The 19,277-nt window shown below is 49.6% G+C and overlaps 8 protein-coding genes across 8 annotated transcripts; 3 read left to right on the forward strand and 5 right to left on the reverse strand.

Annotated features, from left to right (window-relative positions):
* Positions 1-433: 433 nt before the first annotated feature.
* LDX57_000065 (uncharacterized protein) lies at positions 434-1,485 on the forward strand. Its single transcript, XM_046081709.1, has one exon. It carries the CDS (start codon positions 655-657, stop codon positions 1,336-1,338), a length of 684 nt encoding a protein of 227 aa, XP_045937665.1. The 5' UTR covers positions 434-654; the 3' UTR covers positions 1,339-1,485.
* A 1,045-nt stretch (positions 1,486-2,530) lies between these two features.
* On the forward strand, positions 2,531-3,753 carry LDX57_000066 (TauD/TfdA family dioxygenase; the record flags this gene model as incomplete). The annotated part of the gene is made up of 3 exons (XM_046081710.1): positions 2,531-2,624; positions 2,687-3,266; positions 3,321-3,753. 3 exons carry the CDS (start codon positions 2,531-2,533, stop codon positions 3,751-3,753), a joined length of 1,107 nt encoding a protein of 368 aa, XP_045937666.1.
* Positions 3,754-4,001: 248 nt separating this feature from the next.
* On the reverse strand, positions 4,002-6,021 carry LDX57_000067 (MFS transporter; the record flags this gene model as incomplete). The annotated part of the gene is made up of 8 exons (XM_046081711.1): positions 4,002-4,016; positions 4,073-4,150; positions 4,199-4,293; positions 4,359-4,667; positions 4,720-4,869; positions 4,920-5,354; positions 5,414-5,491; positions 5,556-6,021. The coding sequence occupies 8 exons, from the start codon at positions 6,019-6,021 to the stop codon at positions 4,002-4,004; spliced, it is 1,626 nt and encodes a 541-aa protein (XP_045937667.1).
* A 543-nt stretch (positions 6,022-6,564) lies between these two features.
* Positions 6,565-8,032, reverse strand: LDX57_000068 (TauD/TfdA family dioxygenase; the record flags this gene model as incomplete). The annotated part of the gene is made up of 4 exons (XM_046081712.1): positions 6,565-6,721; positions 6,784-7,089; positions 7,199-7,685; positions 7,774-8,032. 4 exons carry the CDS (start codon positions 8,030-8,032, stop codon positions 6,565-6,567), a joined length of 1,209 nt encoding a protein of 402 aa, XP_045937668.1.
* A 326-nt stretch (positions 8,033-8,358) lies between these two features.
* On the reverse strand, positions 8,359-9,992 carry LDX57_000069 (flavin monoamine oxidase family protein; the record flags this gene model as incomplete). The annotated part of the gene is made up of 3 exons (XM_046081713.1): positions 8,359-9,249; positions 9,306-9,597; positions 9,660-9,992. The coding sequence occupies 3 exons, from the start codon at positions 9,990-9,992 to the stop codon at positions 8,474-8,476; spliced, it is 1,401 nt and encodes a 466-aa protein (XP_045937669.1). The 3' UTR covers positions 8,359-8,473.
* Positions 9,993-12,585: 2,593 nt separating this feature from the next.
* Positions 12,586-13,222, forward strand: LDX57_000070 (uncharacterized protein; the record flags this gene model as incomplete). Its single annotated transcript, XM_046081714.1, has 3 exons — positions 12,586-12,874; positions 12,930-13,136; positions 13,200-13,222. The coding sequence occupies 3 exons, from the start codon at positions 12,586-12,588 to the stop codon at positions 13,220-13,222; spliced, it is 519 nt and encodes a 172-aa protein (XP_045937670.1).
* Positions 13,223-13,727: 505 nt separating this feature from the next.
* On the reverse strand, positions 13,728-14,864 carry LDX57_000071 (ankyrin repeat domain-containing protein; the record flags this gene model as incomplete). Its single annotated transcript, XM_046081715.1, has 1 exon — positions 13,728-14,864. One exon carries the CDS (start codon positions 14,862-14,864, stop codon positions 13,728-13,730), a length of 1,137 nt encoding a protein of 378 aa, XP_045937671.1.
* Positions 14,865-15,561: 697 nt separating this feature from the next.
* Positions 15,562-18,586, reverse strand: LDX57_000072 (uncharacterized protein; the record flags this gene model as incomplete). The annotated part of the gene is made up of 3 exons (XM_046081716.1): positions 15,562-16,745; positions 16,793-17,549; positions 17,615-18,586. The coding sequence occupies 3 exons, from the start codon at positions 18,584-18,586 to the stop codon at positions 15,562-15,564; spliced, it is 2,913 nt and encodes a 970-aa protein (XP_045937672.1).
* Between the last annotated feature and the right edge of the window lie 691 nt (positions 18,587-19,277).

A 19,277-nucleotide genomic window follows, 5' to 3' on the forward strand; every position in this document is an offset into this window, starting at 1 on the left:
GCCAAGAAACGGACCGGACTTCGTACAAGTCCTTTCACATAAAGAAGCCCCTCTCCATAGCGCATGGATAGCGGCGCAGCCTGCAGCAGTGGCTTCTTCAACCGCGAGGCTATCATATCATGGGCCTACAAACCTATTTTCGAAGCCAGAATAGGATCGCGGACCCTGTCTCAGCCGCCCTCGAGCCTGCAGGATCCCACATGGACCCGGAACCCAATTCGGAGCAAGTTCTATGTCAGGTCAAGTTTCCTGGCTCAGTGTTTTCCCTTTTGGGAAATCCAGATCTCAGCTTGGGGGTCAGCACGCGGCTGAGGCCTGCAGATACGGACGGCCGTTACTTGGCGCCGGCCTTTCTGGTTAGCAGCGGGTCAGTGCAGATGCCGGGTTGCGGGCTTAGCACGACGATGATGCCCAATGGCGTGAACACCTCCCTCCGGAGCAGGTGGAGTCGTATTTTTAGGTTGGAATTTAAGTGTTTAGAGTCGGGTCGCCTGATCGTCTAATCGCATCTATGATCTAGTGACGAGGAACGGTTGATAAAAGGAATCTAGACGACACAGCCTCGCGCTGGCCCAAACCCTAACAACCCATCCTAATCTTTTTCACACCACCCATTCACTTGGCTCACGCTAAACGAGACCAAAAAAAACCACAATGGACAACCAGACCCCGATTCCTCCGAACGAAGCCATGTTCCGAGCCCTCATCTACTGGGGTGAAGAGAATTCCGCCCAGATCCGCGAAGCCCATCTCTCCAAAGGCGGCTGGGAAGGCTGGATGCAAGAAGAGATGCGCTTCTTGTACAACGCCGGCCGCGAAGACAACTGCTACGAGAACAGCGAGAAGATGGCCGCCGATATTGTCCTGTCGCCCGGGACATCTGGCGAGGATGTCTTTCCCAACGAGCCATATGTTGGGGAAGAGTGTGCAATCATCGAGCTAAAGTGCGAGAGCTATCACAATGCGCACAAGTTTAAGGGGGAGGTTAAGAAGGATATGAACAAGGTCAATGGTGGAATCTTCAAGACTCGTTTGTTTCAGGGAGGATGCAATATCTATTGCATTGCGCTTGCAATGACCAACGAGGGTGCTTGTGATATGGAAGATTTGGGGTTGGAGTTGTATGAATTTGACGACGCGAAGGCCCCGTTTCAGATCTGGTGGTCTGTGAGGATGATCGATGCCGATGAGTATACCGATGAGGAAGACGAGGAAATCGACGATTTTGAGGATGACGACACTCTGAACGACGATGAGAATGATGGAGCTAATGACGGGACATTTGGCTACCCAGGCAACAACAATGGGTACAACTATCAATACGGTACATACTATTGAGGTAAAGTTGGTGATGAGCCTTGCAAGGCCCTTTCAGTATGTACATACGTTCTGTTTCTTTTTCGTTTTTGAGATATTGAAACTACAGACTACTATCATCCTTAACCACAGCGATTCTATTTGATAGATCAATAATACCTCAAGCAGCGCGTTTCCAAAATACTAGAGTGCAATATCTACTCAGCTTGAAGCTAAGCTTTGCAGTATACCATGGGCCCTTTCGAGGCGCTGATAATTATTTATGACCTAATGTGTAGAGTTCTACTCATCAATTTCTTTCCTCTTTTTCCCTCCATGACACACTACCAATCACATCGACTAGGAAGGGAGCATCTTTACAGTGACTGCACCAATTTGACACTCAGCCCACATCTTGATCATAAGACATATTTCTACTCATGCCTCCTTTGATCCTACATGTTCGAGCGGCTGATGTTGAGACAAGGAGATTTAGCAGCCCTACTTACAACTCAGCCTCAGCTTTGGATCCAGGATGTTCATCGCTCTTTACGGCAGGCTTCTACTTTACTACTATGGCACACCTACCAACCAAAGACGTATTATATTTTTCGCACCAAGAAGACGACTGATCTTTGTCAAGAACGTTAATATTTCCAATAGTCCCTTTGTCTAGGGTAGGGCAAGTGCCAGATGCTGATTTTCATTAGGGAGATTAGGGAGATCCCATTGAGGAATATTGAATATTCCGGAAGCAGTCGATGATGAACATTTACATTGCAGTCCAACAGTTCGTTGTTCACATCTTTTTTCACAGTTTGCCCGGGTCAAGTTGTGCGTTCTTGCTTGCTATATATATCACACTTTCGGAGCGTATGAATCTTTGACCATGCAGCCGCGATGCACTTTTTCGAGATATAGGTTTGAAGCCCCTCTTGGGATTCCACTTCAACCGATTCTATTACCTGTACACTCTTTCGGAGGAGTTCTTTCAGTTGAATGAGTGTAGCATGCTGGCGACAGATAGATGACTCAGCACAATTTCGCATCACGTGACACAATCAACGTGACCAAGCTCGGTTGGTCAGCCGGATGATCGATAAGATAAGGCGGCTTCGGCCACCTCCGCCAACGGGAGAAGCCGAGGTTGATAAAGCTGCAAGTATCACCGCTCTTTATATCTCTGCTCTGTGCATCCCTATCGACCTACCGAAACAGAAACACGCGCTTCACCATGACTCCTACAGTGACACCATTAAAGTCTCCTGCTGTATCGGACATCAACTTCGGCGCTGTCATTGACAACGTCGATTTGGAGAACCTCACCGGTACTTGCCAGCATCCCCTGTTTTGTCCATATTCTGATAGCACAAGCTAACATTGGAAGCAGATGAAACATTCAATACAATCCAAGATGCCCTCTACAAGAATCTGGTAATGGTCATCAAGAATCAAGACCATGTGACCCCGAAGGCACAATACGAGCTCACGCAGCGTTTCGACCCATCTGCTTCGCAATACGGCCATGGCAAGACCCTCGACGCCAAGCGCAGCATCCTCCACCCCGATCTAAAGACAGTCCCCCACCAGCCCCAGGTACAAGTCATCGGGCACGGACACATCGGCTCCTATGAGGGCCTGTCAAACATCCAGCTAAAGCACCCTCATCACCGGACATTCCACCGAGACGTGATCCCAGCCGAAGAGGATCACGACTTTACACGGTTCTACCGCTGGCACATCGACGCCGCGTTGTATGAATTTTACCCACCAAAAGTGACCACTCTGCTAGCAGTCAAAGTACCCAAGGGTCGACGCCAGACTCTCAGGTATGACGATGGTTCCGACGAGACGTTAGACGTACCGCTCGGCACGACGGCATTCGTCAGCGGAGAGAGAATGTTCGAGCTGCTCTCCGATGAAGACAAGAAATTCGCCCTGAACAGTAAAATCGAATACGCGCCTCACCCGTACGTCTTTCCTTCCCCCTCCACCAATTGAAAACCATCTAACAAAATCATTAGCTACATCTGGATGAGCGCCGCGCGCGCCCTCCCCACCGGCCTCGGCCTATACTCCGAAAACAAAGAACTTCCACTCTCAGATCTCCCACCGATCGACGGATCTAAGATCCAAGTTCTCCCTATGGTCTGGAAGAACCCTCTCACCGGGAATCCAGCACTACAAATCCATCCGTCGGCGGTCCGCAAGATCCACTGCGCCGATGGCACGGTGATCGAAAATTTGACGCGGGTGCGGGAGATTGTGTACAAATTCCAACGGCCGGCCATCAAACCGCAGTATGTGTACCCGCATGACTGGGAAGAGGGCGACCTGGTGATTTTCCATAACCGCGGTGTTTTGCATTCCGTGGTTGGGGCGTTTGGGGATGACGAGGTGAGGCTGTTCAGGCAGTGTAATTTGGCGGCTGGGGAGGCGCCGGTGGCATATGAGTAGATGGGTTAATCTTTCTTTCTGGCATGGGCATACATGGATATTAGAATCATACGGATAAATTAGAATCATACAGCAGACCTTGTCATGTATATGAGTTCCAATAGGTAGCTTCATTAAGATGTGACCCGAGAGTCTAATAAGTCTATGTGGGTATATCTACTTTTATGCCATCGCTAAACCGGGCGATATGAAAATGCAAAAGACCACCCGCGCTAATGCAATAATCCGAGAATTCGAAGAAAACGTATTTAATGTGCAAGTTCCTACAAGTGACAAGTTAGCAACACCACTCTAGGCATAATGAGAGACAAAAACTTACACTTGCAAGCTTGCTCTTGGCCCGAATCTTGGGCCCATAAAACGCCAACACCCACGGTACAAGCGTAAGTAGAGCACCCTGAACCAGTTAGCAAAGTCAATCGCAGCATATACACAAAGAACTTACAATTCCACCAAGCAAGCTCGAAGCACCGGGATATCCCAAATTGTTAAACATAGCGGCCGTCACGAGCGGAAAGACACCACCAAGGAGATTCCGACCTACAAAATAAGCAGTTAATATCAAATCGAGGAACAAATGCCGATCGGCAATCCGAAAAACTTACAGCAAGACTGCGCCGCAATCGCAGAACTAGCGAAACGGTGATATGTATCCGCTAGATAGTTGAACACGGCTAGGTAGATAGACAGAATGCCCATGGTCGAACATCCGATGGCAAGCGTTGGTACAATCCACGGGATGGACGAGTACGAGGTCCATCCGAACCAGAATAGACCAATCGGCATGAGCGTGGACTGCAGGCAGACGAAGTAGAGTCGGCGCTCGGGAGATTTGGGAAGGGTGATGAATCGCGATACGATACTTTCTTGGTAGATGCTGATCACGGTGGCGATGATAACGCCGACACACATTGCTGTATTTATTAGCATACATGTCAAGAGACACTAAGAGAGGGGGGCGCTTACAAGTGAAAACAGCACCAGACTGCTCGGTATTGAAGCCATGGTTTTTCTTGAAGACGAGTGGGACAGAGCCGAATTGAAGATAAAGAACAGCCCAGCTGAACGCGGCCCAGAGGGAAAAGAAAAAGACGACAGGTTCAGTGAGAAGCATATCTGTATCATGTTAGTTCGAGTTTCCGAAGCTTACAGGGCCATGAACATACGAAAAGGTCGGTAGCAAGAGACGCTGATCATCTGGGTCAGCGAAGTACGCTGCTCATCGCTCTTGACCCTCCACCGAATACGCTTCACTTGACCCTTCTCACCAGATGCATCATCAGACATGATAACCCCCACATGACCGGCCTTCTCCAAGGCATCGTAATACTTGTTGAGGGCAGCAGCCTTCCGACTGAGGATGACGCTACCTCTGGTCTCCTTGAAAAAGAAATAGATCATAATGGTGAACACAGCGGACACGATGGCGTGGGAGTAGTAGATCCACCGCCAGGTACTATGATAGACAATGATACTCGACAGCAGCGGCGCAAGACCGGTTCCAAACAGGGCAGCCCCTGAGAACAAGGCCATGGGGGTGTTTCTATCCTCGGCGTGGTAAATGTCACTGATGACGCCGCCAACCATGGTCGAGAAAGTTGCTGCGAACCCCTAAGTTAGCAGGTTGGTCACAACCCGAGAAAAGCTTCTTCGAACTTACAAGCGCCCACGCCCTGAAAGATGCGCGCAACAAGAAATCCGCCGAACGAGTGCGTGCCGCCACAGGCGATGATGCATGCTAGGACGTCGCAGTCAGTACACGTGCGATCGTGGTTTGCTTATCCAGGCAACGGATGACATACCGACGAAGATGATTCCGCTGCCGACGAAAATCGGTCGACGGCCGTTGATTTCCGAGAAAGGCGCCAGAACCATGGGTGCCAAGGCGAATCCGATGCAAAAAATCGTGATTCCCAGGTTGTATACCACGCTGCTAATCCCCCACTCCGCCGTCAATTCTGTCGACGCGGGACTGATTTCACCGGCCGAATAACCTGCCAACGCCGTGACACCGCATGCGATCCACGTCATCATGGATTTGCGCCATTTCGGCCAGAGAAAGGGCGATGTGAATTGTTTGAGATCGGGACATTCGGGGGCGGGCGACTGGCCGGTTTCCGGGGGCGCAGTGATCAATGGCGTAGGTAAGGGCGTCTCTAATTCGAGGTATAGATGTTCGATCTCCGGCGCGGGGGACTCCTTAGCCGCGTAAATGGACTCTCCCGAGCTGAGCTCGCTGGAGTTTGGACTGTCTTGTTGCAGTCCCATGGTGAGCTCGTCTATCGGTCAGCGAACGCACTTGATTTGAGTCCTTCGCAGAGAAGCACAACCGTGTGTGACACGGACACCGTGGATTTATAAGAATGGGCGATCCAAGCCTCCAGGACCAGTCACTGGAGTCCACCATTTTGTGAGAATTGGAGAAAGAAAATTCTTGGGTTTCCGACTACGAAGAGATCCAGTTTGCAGGCTATTTTTGAAAGCCCACATCGAGCGTCTCGGTTCCTCTTCCTGGCTCCACCTCATTTGGGAAACAGGTGAAGGCTACGCGATGACTGGTCTACTCCGGAGAACAGCTCGGGCCTCCGGGCCGTTGGTGCCACTGGTGGGCTCCAGAATGCGTGCTAATTTGCCTTCATTGACTCCGTGGCGATGAACATTTCATAATTCTTTCTCTTTTCTTTTCAGTCGGAGATGCCCCCACCTTCCCCGAATTGGGGGAGGGAATGACTAACCCCGTCGCCGCCTTGACTCAGGCACCCAATTTCTCGGGGAACCCCAAAAATGACATCTTTTCGCCTTCTCCTCGGCCTAAGATCCCACCGTCTTGCGCAACTTCGGCTCCAGGGGAAACACCTGCTCTTCCTCCTTCACATCCTTATACACGTTATCCCACCGGTTGCGCAGCGGCTCCGGCGTCTCCCAGGCATTCTCGGGGTCCCTCAACCAAAGTCGCAAAAGATGGCGTCTGGCATCGTGTCGGTTAGCGCCGTGGATCATCAGGGGGCACCGGGACTGAGAGCCACTTACTCCTTGCCGGGCCCGTCGCGGAAGCCCTTCCGAGCATGGAAGATGCTCAAATTGTTGATGTACTGCACGTCCCCCTTTTGAAAGTCCAACGCCGCGCTATGTCGCTCCGCCAGGAAGTGCAGCGCGTCCAGGGCCTCGGCCTGCCCCTCGCTGATCGGCGGAATATTGGTCGACCGCGGCTGGGCCAGGAATCCGGTGAAATAGCGACGGGCGTACTGGATCAGCACGCGCTCCTCTGTCGATCCGGTCGCCGGCTGATGATAGAGCAAAGGTCGGGTAGTATACGGGCGGTTCGGGTTGCCGAAGCTGATCCCATCCGTCAGTCAGGGGTCCGTTCAATTAGCCGCATTATTAGGTCATTACCCAGGAGCTTTGGCTGGGGCCCGCTAAAAGGCTTGAAAAGGGGGTAACTCACCCATCTATCGGCCAATCTTGCGACAAGGTATGGATCAGATCGGGTCTTTCCTTGGCCAGAATGTTGTAGACAAACCAGCTACTGGAAATCTGACTTTCTCCGCCCTCCGCGGCGGGACTCAGGCACAATAATGAGATAATGTCGCCCGAGTCAGTATGGAAGACCTGCTTGTCGTTGGTGTTCGACGGAGCTCCTATGGTCCCGGCCTGCGCGACACGCGAGATGTCTTTAATATGGGAGATCACGACCGAGGTGCCGTTGCTGAAGCGCTGATCTTCCTGACGACCCCGGATGTTTCCCACATGCGATGAGACGCCGCTGTAGATGATGATGTTGTCTTCGCGCGAGTACCGATCGAGGTCCAGACCCCGAAGCACGAAGAATCCGCGTCCGGCGTGGAGTTCTTGGGAGAGGCTGCGTAGCTCGGGGCGGAGGTTGGGTAGAGGGAAGGTGTCTTGGTTGACGTATCCTAGACTGAGCTTGAGGGCTGTGAAATTCAGCACTGGATCACATATATCTCCCTCCTGGGGGCACTTTGCGATCGTAACTGGGTGGGTTCAAGTGAGTCGACCAACATTTGAAATGCTCCAAGGCAGCATGAATCTCCTCCCTCTGCGCATCATTCAGCTTAAAAATCCAATCATCTCGTTTTTCAACGTCCTTTCCCTCCCAGACCAAGGGCGAAGACAGCTGCGCAGGGAACCCGGCTGGAAGAGTCTTGGGCAGGGTTTCGGTTGCTTTGCGCCGTTCACCGCGTGCGAGGTATTTCTCGTAGTCGGGATGATATTGAATATCGGGTTGAGTGGGTTGGGTAATAGTGAGAACCTCGGACATTTTGAAATGACGAAGTAGAGGGATGATAGAACGAAATCTGGCGACACAGCCAGAGATGGACAGGCCACATGTCTGTCTATATATGCCTGTTTGTTACCCCGCGGTCGTCAATCACCTCATTGAATCCTGGCGTAACGAAGCATTGCGCCATGCATCGTGATTGGGGAACCACTGCCAGGGTCTCGGATGACATGACGAATTTCATGTCGAATCATGCTGCGTGATTCAGTACAATTGTCTCTTGTTAAATTGAAATTGTCAACGGGCGGACAGTCTATTTGCACAGAATTGGCCAAAGTGTTGTCTACACAATTCGCGTCGGAACAGTCCCGAGCACAAAGATCGAACAATCTTGGCTATGCAGAAAGATTCATTATAATTCGGCCATTCCCAATCTTGATTGATACGAATTACACAAATGACTATCATGCAGTACCCAATCTAGAGGAAAGACTTCAACTTGCGCCGCCCGCTCTCCGGGACCAATAAATCAATTACTTCCCCAGCACCTCGAATGCCAGCACGTACTGCTCCCTCCATATATCCTTTCCAGATAATCGCCGTCTCGGTGCCCGCAAAATGAATATCTCCGAACGGATCGCGCAGCGACTTCCCAGCATCCGAAGTCATCAAACCGGGCGGCATAGTAGGACTCGGCGCACCCCGAATCCAGGGTTCCTCTGACCAGTCATGCACGATCACATTCAAAGGGTCTGGTATCTTCTCGACCTGGGTGCAGAACGCAGCGTTGAACTGACTCATCGCCAACTCGTGCTTCTGAACTGGAGGGAGTTTGGACCAATCCTTGCCCGCATCGGCGGTGACCATGCAGGTTATGGAGTACTGATGATCCTCCACGATGCAGGTGTCTCGGGAACAGCATATGGGACCATTGACTGAGCTAAATATTCCCGACAATCCGGCCTGTCGCCACCATGGATACTCGTATACGATGATAACCTTCCCGTAGAAGCCCAGCGCGGTGGTGTCGCTAAGGTTCTTCTTCGTTTCCGGGAGAGCAGGAATGAATTGGATTCGATGATACAGAGAGGTGGGAATCGAGATGATGACTCTTTTACAAGAGACTTTATGACCGGTTAGCGTGGTGACCGTGCAAGACCCTTTGCCGTGCTGCTCGATCTTTGTGACGGGCGCGGATAGATGAACGGTGTCGGGCTTCAGATCGTTGGCGAGGCGGACGGAAAAGTTCTGGTTCCCTATAGACAGCATCACCGGTTAGAGCGGGTTTCATTCAAGGGAAGGTGTGGTATACCGTGACGATTCCGCATATACTGACCACCGTCTTTCAGATCCGACAAAATATTATCCAGTCCGGTCCCACTCTTTGTGTAGTTGAACATATACAACGCGCTTATGTCCTTTGCTTGAACCCCGAGAAGCGTCTTGGCTATATCATCGGCGATGAGCTCTGCTTTCGAGGAGAATTGCCGAGCGTACTCTGCAAATGACATCTTATCGTGCTTCATCGCATGCTGGCTGAGCTCAGGATGCACCAGATGGGTAAGCTCCGCTTGTTTGGCAAGGTCTTCAAAAAACTCCTCGTCCTAACACCTTAAAGCATCAGCCTCGAACCTTCTAACATCATGAATTGGGACTGGTTTCTCACATTCAGATACTCCTTGCCATATTCAATGCTGTGCGTCTTACCCTTTGAATCCTCAAAAAGATTCAACCCCTTATGACGCTGAATCTCGAGCTCGAACCCAAATTTCCTGGCCAAAGCGTACATGTAGAACTGGTTCGTGTCGTTCAGCCAGGCAGCTCCAAGCTCGGCGAGACCGCCTTGAGACGAAGCAGGAATCGAGAGAGTCTTTCCGCCCACGCGATCCATGTCCTCAAGCACCGCGCAGGATAGACCCGCTCGCTGTACTTCGGTGGCGGCTGTCAGGCCGCTGAGGCCTGCTCCCACCACGACAACGTCGACTTCCTTTGGGGCCATTTTGTTGCTCCCAGGGGTTATTAAAGCTGAGGGAGACTTTATCAATATGTGAAGAATAGATGTTCACGAATTAAGTTGTTTGGGTTAGACATGCGGTGGCCGTGACCTAACTTCTCGGAAGTGAAAGCCGACGTTAAATTGCTGCAAAAAAGAAAAGAACAGAAATATCAGACGAAGGAGGAACCAACAGAGATTTATATGATACCGAGGAAAACAGAAAAGTAATTCAAACCCAGATAAACATGTTTTGGAAGATAGTATACTGCATGTTTGCTTCTGAGAGGAGGTATCCCTGTCCCCCCAAAGTTCCAGCAATGCAGTATAAGAAGTACGATGATCGACATTCATACAGCTACGAAACTTTACTAGGCGTGCTTTAGATTGCAAGCACTTGTATCGGTATGAGTTATCCTTTTCTCCTGAGTCTCTGGCGTTGGATTAGAAAACACCTATGAAGATGATTAGATGTGATTTTGTCGAGCGCAAGTCAGCACGGCACCGATGTATTAGAACAATGATATCTCATAAAGTTTTTAAAGGGATAATAATATGGCCCGATGATTATTCTTGACCCCGGAACTTGCACAGAAGCAAGAGGAAGCACTCAAGACGGCAGTGGAAGCAGAGAAAAAAGTGGGTGAGCAGCAAGTAGCACAGGGACAGAAAGGGGAGTGAATCCGAAAGGGCACTGGCACAAGATTGAGCAACGCCCCGCCTTCTCAGTATGTGATACAAAGGGGGGTGCTTACCGGGCAGTAGGAAGATCTGTAATCTGTTTCTACAACGACCAAACAAAAGAATGAGTCAAAGTCAAATCCTGGATCCTAGTTCTGTTCCCGACCGTAAATAAAATTGTATGGTCGCGGGATAAGCTGAGGTGGCCATAGAGATTTAAGCAAACGCGGTTGATGGAGCAAACTCAGAAAAGCCGCCAATTACGGATGAAAGTGTTCGAAAGCCCCGCTGTGCTGAGTAGGATGTGCCAGTCGTATACGCATACGTAAAACACTGGGTAAGACCGACGATGAAGCGGAAGTGGTAAGCCACCAGGAATCGGACTCATGCCGACAATGATGCCCATGTGGACTATCTGCGTCCTTGAAGCAGAGGAGATTCCCGTTAGAGCCGACTGGCAAGACGGACAGGAACATCATGATCAAGGATGAATCCGGTCCATGGGCAGGGGGGAACAAAGCATTCGGAAAGTACCCCGACACATGGTGGACAAATATTAAATATAAAATGTCCATGAACGCCACGCAAACAGAGGACAGTTAAAGTAAATCGTGCATTTGCTCGGGAACCAAGAACAAACGTTTGCATCATCCGTCTCGTTGCCTTTGAGGTCATTTTCCGCCCGAGACAAGCCAACAGCAACATAGCACTAATATCGCCAGTGTAACATGGAAAATCGTCAGAGCGATCAAGGTGAGAATGTTGAGCAGAGTGGAGAGTTCACTGAAGAGACTGCTAATATCCCCAGTCTTCCTGCACAGTGTGACTTCTTTTATTCGGCCCATATCTTCACCGCCAACAATCATGATCAGATCCATCGGTATCTGCTCATAGATTTTGAGACAGATGTCAACGTCATGTGCAACGATGTCCGGAGACGTCTGAATCTGGAAATGAATCCATATTCAGATTCAGGGCCGGCGATTCAACTCCCGGGTAAAGCCCCCATTCAGCCAATTGGGAGCGTGGAGGTTCGATGGCAAATCCTTGGCCTTGAAAAGATCTATCAGACAACCTTCTTGGTGGTTGAAGATTGTTATACAGACCTTTTGCTCGGGCGGCCCTCGGTTGAGGAACATGATTTGTCTCTCATCGATCCGGAGATCACGCCAAGATTAGCTGCGTCCTATGGTATGGCTGAATAAATCCGTGGCTGCAGTAAGTCTACATGCGCTTTTCCTTTCGGAGTTTCCCTGTTTGTTGTTCATGTTTCTCCTTCATTTCTTTCTTCTCTTTTTTCATTGCATACGTGTCAGTGCCATTTCAATGGAAGAGCTAGAAGCACCAATCAATCGATTGCAATGTGCTTTGCGCCCTGGCTCAATTCAGAAACAATAAGAAAAAGAATAGAAAGAAATCTTTCTTCAAAAAAAGGGGGGGGGGGAGTTACCCTGGATAGTCAGAGGGGCAAAAAGTGTTATCCCACTTGCTGGACAGTTGCTTTGAAGTTATTATTGTTTCTTGCTTTTAAACTGTTTCATATCCTAGAGACCATTTGAAGGCTGGTTAATATGAGCCGTTCAACAGGTAGTAGGGCATCAATCGTAGGCGCTTTCCAAAACCCAGGCCTCAGTGATGGGACATTTGTATTGCGGCTCAAAATCGATAAAAGGCCGAGCTGAAATCTTTCTACAAACGCCTGAGTAACAACCAACGACATGATTCCAGCAATTTTGGATAGGACACTGCGTAGATGTCCGGCGAACGGCACGATGCATGCCCATGACCAATAAGAAACAGTAAGACACGGGGAGAAGATGCGCTCGGTCTGCTCCTGGATATTTGAGCTGGCCGCCCGCTGTCTGTCTTGTTGGCGATCTTTCGACGAAGCAGGACAGCCCAGAGACGGGAAAACGAAATGAAGGGCTACTCCGATGTTGCCACTTTGATGGCCAAAGACCCAGGCCTCTCAATATACCGTCGCTTTGCACATTTAAACGCCGAGAATTTGTTGTACCTTCAAGCTGAACTGGTGTATCTTGAGAAAGACCTGAACGAAATCATCAAAAGAGACGAAGAAAGTGGCGCCCCCCAGAGGGAGAATTTCCCCATCTCCTTATGGCACTTAAAAAACTCATCAGACAGCGAGGATGATGGATTGCAGTGGCAGAAAGTATTGGAGATCCGTGAGCTTCTGGATAAATACAGTAGGTCTCTTGCCAGCAATTGGATTGACATGAATTCACTGATCGAGATCATCAGATAAAGCGCTCATCCAACAAGGGCAATTACTGAAGTTTCAGGCCCCACAGAAGAATGACTTCAAGCTTCTAGAGGACTGGATGAAGCAGGAAGAAATCTATTTCAAATTTGCATCCGAAATGACGCAGTGGAGCTCCCATGAAGAGGATCTCATCGCTCTCCGAACAAGACATAGCGGAGAAGATCACTTCACGAGATGGGTCTCTAGTAAAGTCATTCCCTGGTTTCACGAGAGATGGAGTCGTGACTCTGACGTCTGTACACTCCCAGGAGGTTGCAATTTGCGCATATAGGCTAACCAAGAATGATATAAGGCCCGGTATGATCGCGAGATTGGAATCTGGCATTATGACGATCGGAAGATAAAGTCAGTCACCAGGACTATCAGTATCGCTATCTCGGCGATTCTGCCTGCATCGGCAATGGTAGGCCTCTATTTTATTCAGAGTAATACTGTCAGGTTGATTGTTATCTTTGTGTATAATCTGATTTTCTCATTCTCGCTGGGGCTTCTGGTCAAGGAAAGACCGATAGAGATCTTTGCTGCTGCAACGGCGTAAGTATACCAAGTCCTTGCGTGCCAGGTCGACTTGCTTAATACGTCCCTGGATAGATTTGCTGCGGTTCAGGTTACCTTGATCACGAACGCTCCTGGAAGCAAAACATGCTGAAAGCATCGCGCCCTGCGAGTCTACGCTTACAGCATGAATGGATGTTAGATGAGACTCTGTAGCTAGCAAGAATAATCTGTGGTTGAACAAATATTACACACAATCTCTTCGAGATGTAGAACGACATTCACTCCGATGACAACGACCTCCAGTGCCTTGACCACCTGGGGTTGCGTAACACCCGACGCCTCCATTCTTTCTTGGTTTCATCATCCACGATGCTCAGTGACATTATAAGTTCGACCACCGCATGGTGGCCGCGATTTGCAGCCCAGAACAGAGCCGAGCGTCCCCACCCGTCTTCGACAGAAGCTCTCGCCATGCCTGCCAATAGCAACTCTTGCACTACTGCATCGTGTCCCTTGATCGACGCCCATACAAGCGGAGAGCGACCTCTCTGGTCCCTTCGGTCCACCTCTACCTTGCCTGTCTGTAATAATTGATTGACAACCACATGATGCCCGCACCCCGCTGCCCAGGATAATGCCGTACGGCCTTCTTTGTCAGTTGCCTCCATCCTGACATCCTCTGCGGCTGACAATACTTTGACAACTGAAGTGCAACCGTTCTCGGCAGCCAGAGACAAGGAGGTACGACCATTGAAATCTTTGCTGTTGACGTTGACATCCTTTCGTGCAATTAGGGCTTTCACCACATGGTCGTACCCGTTCTTAGCGGCCCACGACAAAGGCGTGTGTCCCTTTTCGTCTTTGATGCCCGGGGATATTTCAGAAGCTTTCAATAGCTCTTCCACTGCCATTAGATGGCCATTACCGGCGGCCCACGATAAAGGAGTTCGTCCGGTGGCGTCAGTTTCGTTGGGATCGAAGTTGCTGAACTGCATCAGCGCCCGAACTGTGTCCTCGTGGCCGTTCCCAGCTGCCCATGATAATGGCGTTCTTCCAGTCAGATCTTTCGTTCTTTTGTTTGGTGGTAGAACAAGAAGTAGCTCCTTGACTGTGGAGTCGTGTCCTTTACCGGCTGCCCACGACAGCGGCGTTCGACCGTTATCGTCAACGGAGTCCATGTTAGCCTTGCCTGTGTCTGTCAGTAGTTTGACAATGACATTGTGTCCATTGCCTGCGGCCCAAGATAATGGTGTCCTGCCGTGAAGATCATCCAGGTCCACGTCAATCTTTCCGCGTCCCAAAAGTACCCTGGTCATGTTCTCTCTTCCTTCACCCGCCACCCAGGACAATGCGGTCCGGCCATTCTTATCCTGTCTGTTAACGTCGATAGTTTCGTCAGAAAGCAGAGCTTCCATGACCCCTTCTTGGCCTTGCCCCGCAGAGATTAAAAGCGCGGTCTGACCATTGCTGCCCACAGCGTTCAGATCGACAGATCCAGAGGTTACAAGCGCCGTTACAACGTCCTGATGACCCAAGGTCGATGCTGTAAGTAGAGGTCGGGTACCGGAATTATCTTCTGGATTCGCATCCGCTCCAATGATTAACAGCAACTCAGTGGCTAGACTAAGGCCGCCCGAGATAGAGGTGTGGAGAAATCTGTTTCGAAGTTGAGTCAAGCTTCTACTGTCCCTGCGCGGTTTGTCCAGTTGAAACCGTGTCCAATTTTCAAGAAAGCCAGATATCTTGGAACGGCGAACATCGGCAAAGAAATCTGTTGCGATTCTTTGGACATGCGAGTCGCCTTCGCAGTGCTTCAAATGATGTTTCAAGTGTTGCAGCGCATACTTTGCCAGCGGCATGTTATTGAGATAACGCGAATAGAGTTCCAATTCTTTTACGGAATTTTCATCGATTTGTCGACAATTGTGAAGATAGCTTGCGATGCAGTGTCTCAAATATCGCAAGCAAGTAATTGATATCGAAGCGTGAGCTTTCCGCTCGTCAATTCTGAACTTGGTGTTTTTGACAGATGACTCGGGGTGTAGAAAGAATTCTCGAACTGTCTGGTGAATGACCTGAACTGTCCCATTGCTACCTATATTACGTATCTTATTAGATTATGAAAAGTGAGAATGGCATCTCCCGAGCCTTGAGCGACTCACCCGAGCGTTTTTTGATCTCGACGAAGTGTCCTCCGCAATGCGTAATTCGTCTTTCAGAAGGTATGCGGCCTCTAAACTCTTCATCAGAGACGGCGTAGTCAATACCAGGCTGGTCGGGAATCGCAAGAGCGTGTAAGAGCTCCCCAGTACTCAGAATCCGATGGGCGAACAGGACGAAATGGAGAATCTTCACCGCATCGCGCAAATCTGTTCGCGCCTTTCCCATCTTATCCAACATTCGTTCGTAAAATACCCCTAACATCGTTGGCAACCCTTCCAAAAACTGCATGATGTCTTCTTTCGCAAGACCTTGTTCATCGTAGGCTAGTAGCTCTTCTCCGACAAGTTTAACCCACAAGAACACCCCTTCGGCATTCCTCGTAATGTACTGCGTGAGCTCGTTGGCTGTATCCGGAGGTATATCGAGTCGGCGAATGAAAGAGTCTGCAAAGATCCCAAGATCAGACGTAGTCTCATCCTGCATCCGAATGAAACAATGGAAGTCGTCTATACGACGTTCCATCACAGCCACCGGTCGACTCGCGACGAATATCTTCACCACGGAATACTTCATTTCCGTGCTCAATTGAAATAAGAGCTCCAAAGTTTCGCGCCGGTCGTTATCTTGCGATTCGTCCACTGCATCAATGATCAAATAGTACCTGCGAGCTTGTGTATGATCTCGCAGTGAGAGTAAGACTTTCTTCAGTGAATCATAATCCCATGCAACTGAGCCCGATCTATTATTCTGCTCTAATTCGGCTTGACGTCGGTATTCTGCTTGGAATTCATGATAGAAAAAAGTTTCATCTTGTTGCAAGATATCGTGAAGAACTGTCCTTAGCATATTATAATGACTTTTCTGCACCTCGCCTTCGCGGTAACTATAAAAGAACTTTGCCACGACCGATGTGTTCACGCTCTGATCACGATCTCGGAAGCTTTTGTAGAAGTATTTCGTCAAGGTACTTTTGCCGCTGCCAGGCTTACCTTGAAGGTACAAAAGCCGGGAATCATTCGACTGAGACCAATCGGCGTATCGCGGATGGGACCAAATCCACTCGAAAGAACCACTTTGTTCTGACGAGATCTTCTCATAGCGGGTATTGTCAAACTGCAAGCTGGCAAGACATTCTGCACAAGAATTTAGTCTAAGTTTCATTCGCAGTCAATGGCCTTACCCTTTCTCTCTTTGTCAAATTCAATAGATAAAGAGTTACTGAACGCTCGTTGGACGTCATTTTGCGAGCGAGATGTGATGAGAACTTTGACGCCGGTGCCTCGCCCGATAAGGCCTTGGATAAAACTTGCCATCTCAATGATGAACTTTTCTCCGCCAGGTCTAGCCTTATCCATATCGTCAATAACCAGTAAGAAGTCCTGGTCAAAGGCATTAAAAAGGTTGAGCAACGAAGACCAAAGTTCTTCCGAGGCCGATGTTTTCAGGATCTGCTGCACGATTTTTTTCGGGGAAGCTTCAGGGTCAACATGGATCCTGCTTCCTTCCATCAGAAGCTTCTCGCGTAGAAAATGAAGAAATGATTTGACAGTGGACGTCCGGTGCTTAGATGAGGTGAATGATATGAGTTGACGAAGAATGGTATGCACGAAGATAGAAAGCAAAGAGCTGCCCGACTGCGCAGTGGAGAACGAAAAGTAAAAGATTCTTGTCGACCTGGAAACATTTTTCACCTGGTCGATTACGTATGCCGATATTTGGTCAAGGCAGCATTCAGGTGGTCCATACAAAAGAAGGCTACCTGGTGCGCCTGATCCGTACCACACCCGGAAATCGATATTTTTGAAAACCCAAAAGTGCTGAGGGTCATACGGGTCCAGCTCTGGGATGTTGGATCTGTGTTTATCCTGGTCGAATGATGACAATAAAGAGACGAATGTGTCAAAGGGAACTATTTCGACGGCTGATCGAAGCACTTCCTAATAAGCGCAGAATGTGTTAGAGGGTTCCTTGGAGAAGCATCATATAAGAGGATCCACCATACAGCTTCGTCAATGGTCATCATCTTCGCCAGGTCTTTAGCGGGAACGATAGACAAAACCTCAGTGGCACAAGCAGCAGAGGTCGCTGCTGCATAAGGCTGCCATCTCTTGTTCTTATGGGAATCCGCATAGTCGCAGATGCCTCTAATGACAAGGCATGGGAAGCTATTCATCAATCCTGCCGCTTCCATCTCGAAGCAAAGAACGCCACCGATCTGGGAACCTATCTGATCGCGAACGACAGCATCACGCATCACTTGGTTCCCCGAGGCGATAGTTCCGTAATGAATCATGACTTGCTCTTCAACACTGCGAAGAGTACGATGGATTTGCTTATCCTTGCGACATGACGCGCACGTCTCTCCTCCGACATGACTATAAGTTGACTTGAATAGTTCATCTATTCCCGCGCGGTCGCGAGCAAACAAAGGCATTTCTCGGTACCTGGACAGATGTTTTGTAATAGCCTCCTTGTTTCGAATGTGCCTAGCACGCAACTTAGGCAAAGCACTCAATAGGATAGGAGGCGGCGTATTCAAGAACCCCGACAACTTAGCTCCATCAGGAGTTGTCTTCCCGAAGTCATATTGGACAACTCCTCCATGGCCGCCATCGGGTTGACTGATGACCACGTCTCCTAGCCGAACATCGGCTTTGTCGCTAGGTACACCTCCTCCAATGCCCACCATCAGGCCAAAGCGAAGATGCTTGAACCGCGACTTCATTTGCACGGCAACAGCAGCGGCCTGGGTTGTTCCCATCTGACCTCCGGGTAAGCAGGCAATAACCACCCTGTGGTCGCCAATTGCCCCCAGGGTGTAGATGTTCGTATCATTGTCGGTGTCTCGTCCATGTTCTGGTCCAGGATCATCGTAACGCTTATCGAGCATCGCCTCGGCGGCGGCGAGCTCTATGGCAAGCGCACAAATCCATCCGACGGTGTACTTGCTCCGAGGAGGGCCCTTGCGACTCATGTGGCCAAAGAGGATGCGGCAATCTGGGATGAAGCTGAGTTGAAGAACTACGTCGTCACGTGTGGTCAAATAGTGAAGATTTTCCGGCGAATCCGGTTGTTTAAATGACTTCTGTCAAAGTTCATCGATAGAATTTTGTCGGACATCTCACTCACCTTGACCCATCTGTGAGCCACGTTGAGGGGTATCAGAGGTCCCTCGTCCTGCAGCGCGAATTCACAATGCATTAGACCGAACTAGCGCCTTGGCCTGTCGAACACCTCGACATCCCACACACCCTTGTTGTGAACCCTTGTTTGCGCGATTGTCACATCCAGATCTTTGTCTTATGCGTGTCAACACTTTGGATCGATCTAGTCACATGGTTTTGATTAAATTTGTCAGAACGTGGTTCCCTTGGCCGAGAAATCGCGAGATACCGAGTACAGACTATATTTCTGGCACAGCATCATAAACTCCCAGGTCAGTGCCATCCCAGTAGCTGGCATCTGGCTTGGTGACACATTCACTGAGCGATCTCCGATTCACAATGCGAAACTCGGATCTACCATCACCAGAATTTGGCGCCGGCTAAGCTTTACCTCGCTCCACATGGTTCCATCCAGCCAATATAACCCCGGAAACTCGTAGTTTCCTCAAGATTTGGTGCAGGAAGTGAACTTGTCGCAAGACTCGGTTTTCTTCCAATTTA

Source organism: Aspergillus melleus (genome assembly GCF_016097325.1).
Source record: "Aspergillus melleus strain CBS 546.65 chromosome Unknown contig1, whole genome shotgun sequence".
Taxonomy (NCBI): Eukaryota; Fungi; Ascomycota; class Eurotiomycetes; order Eurotiales; family Aspergillaceae; genus Aspergillus; species Aspergillus melleus.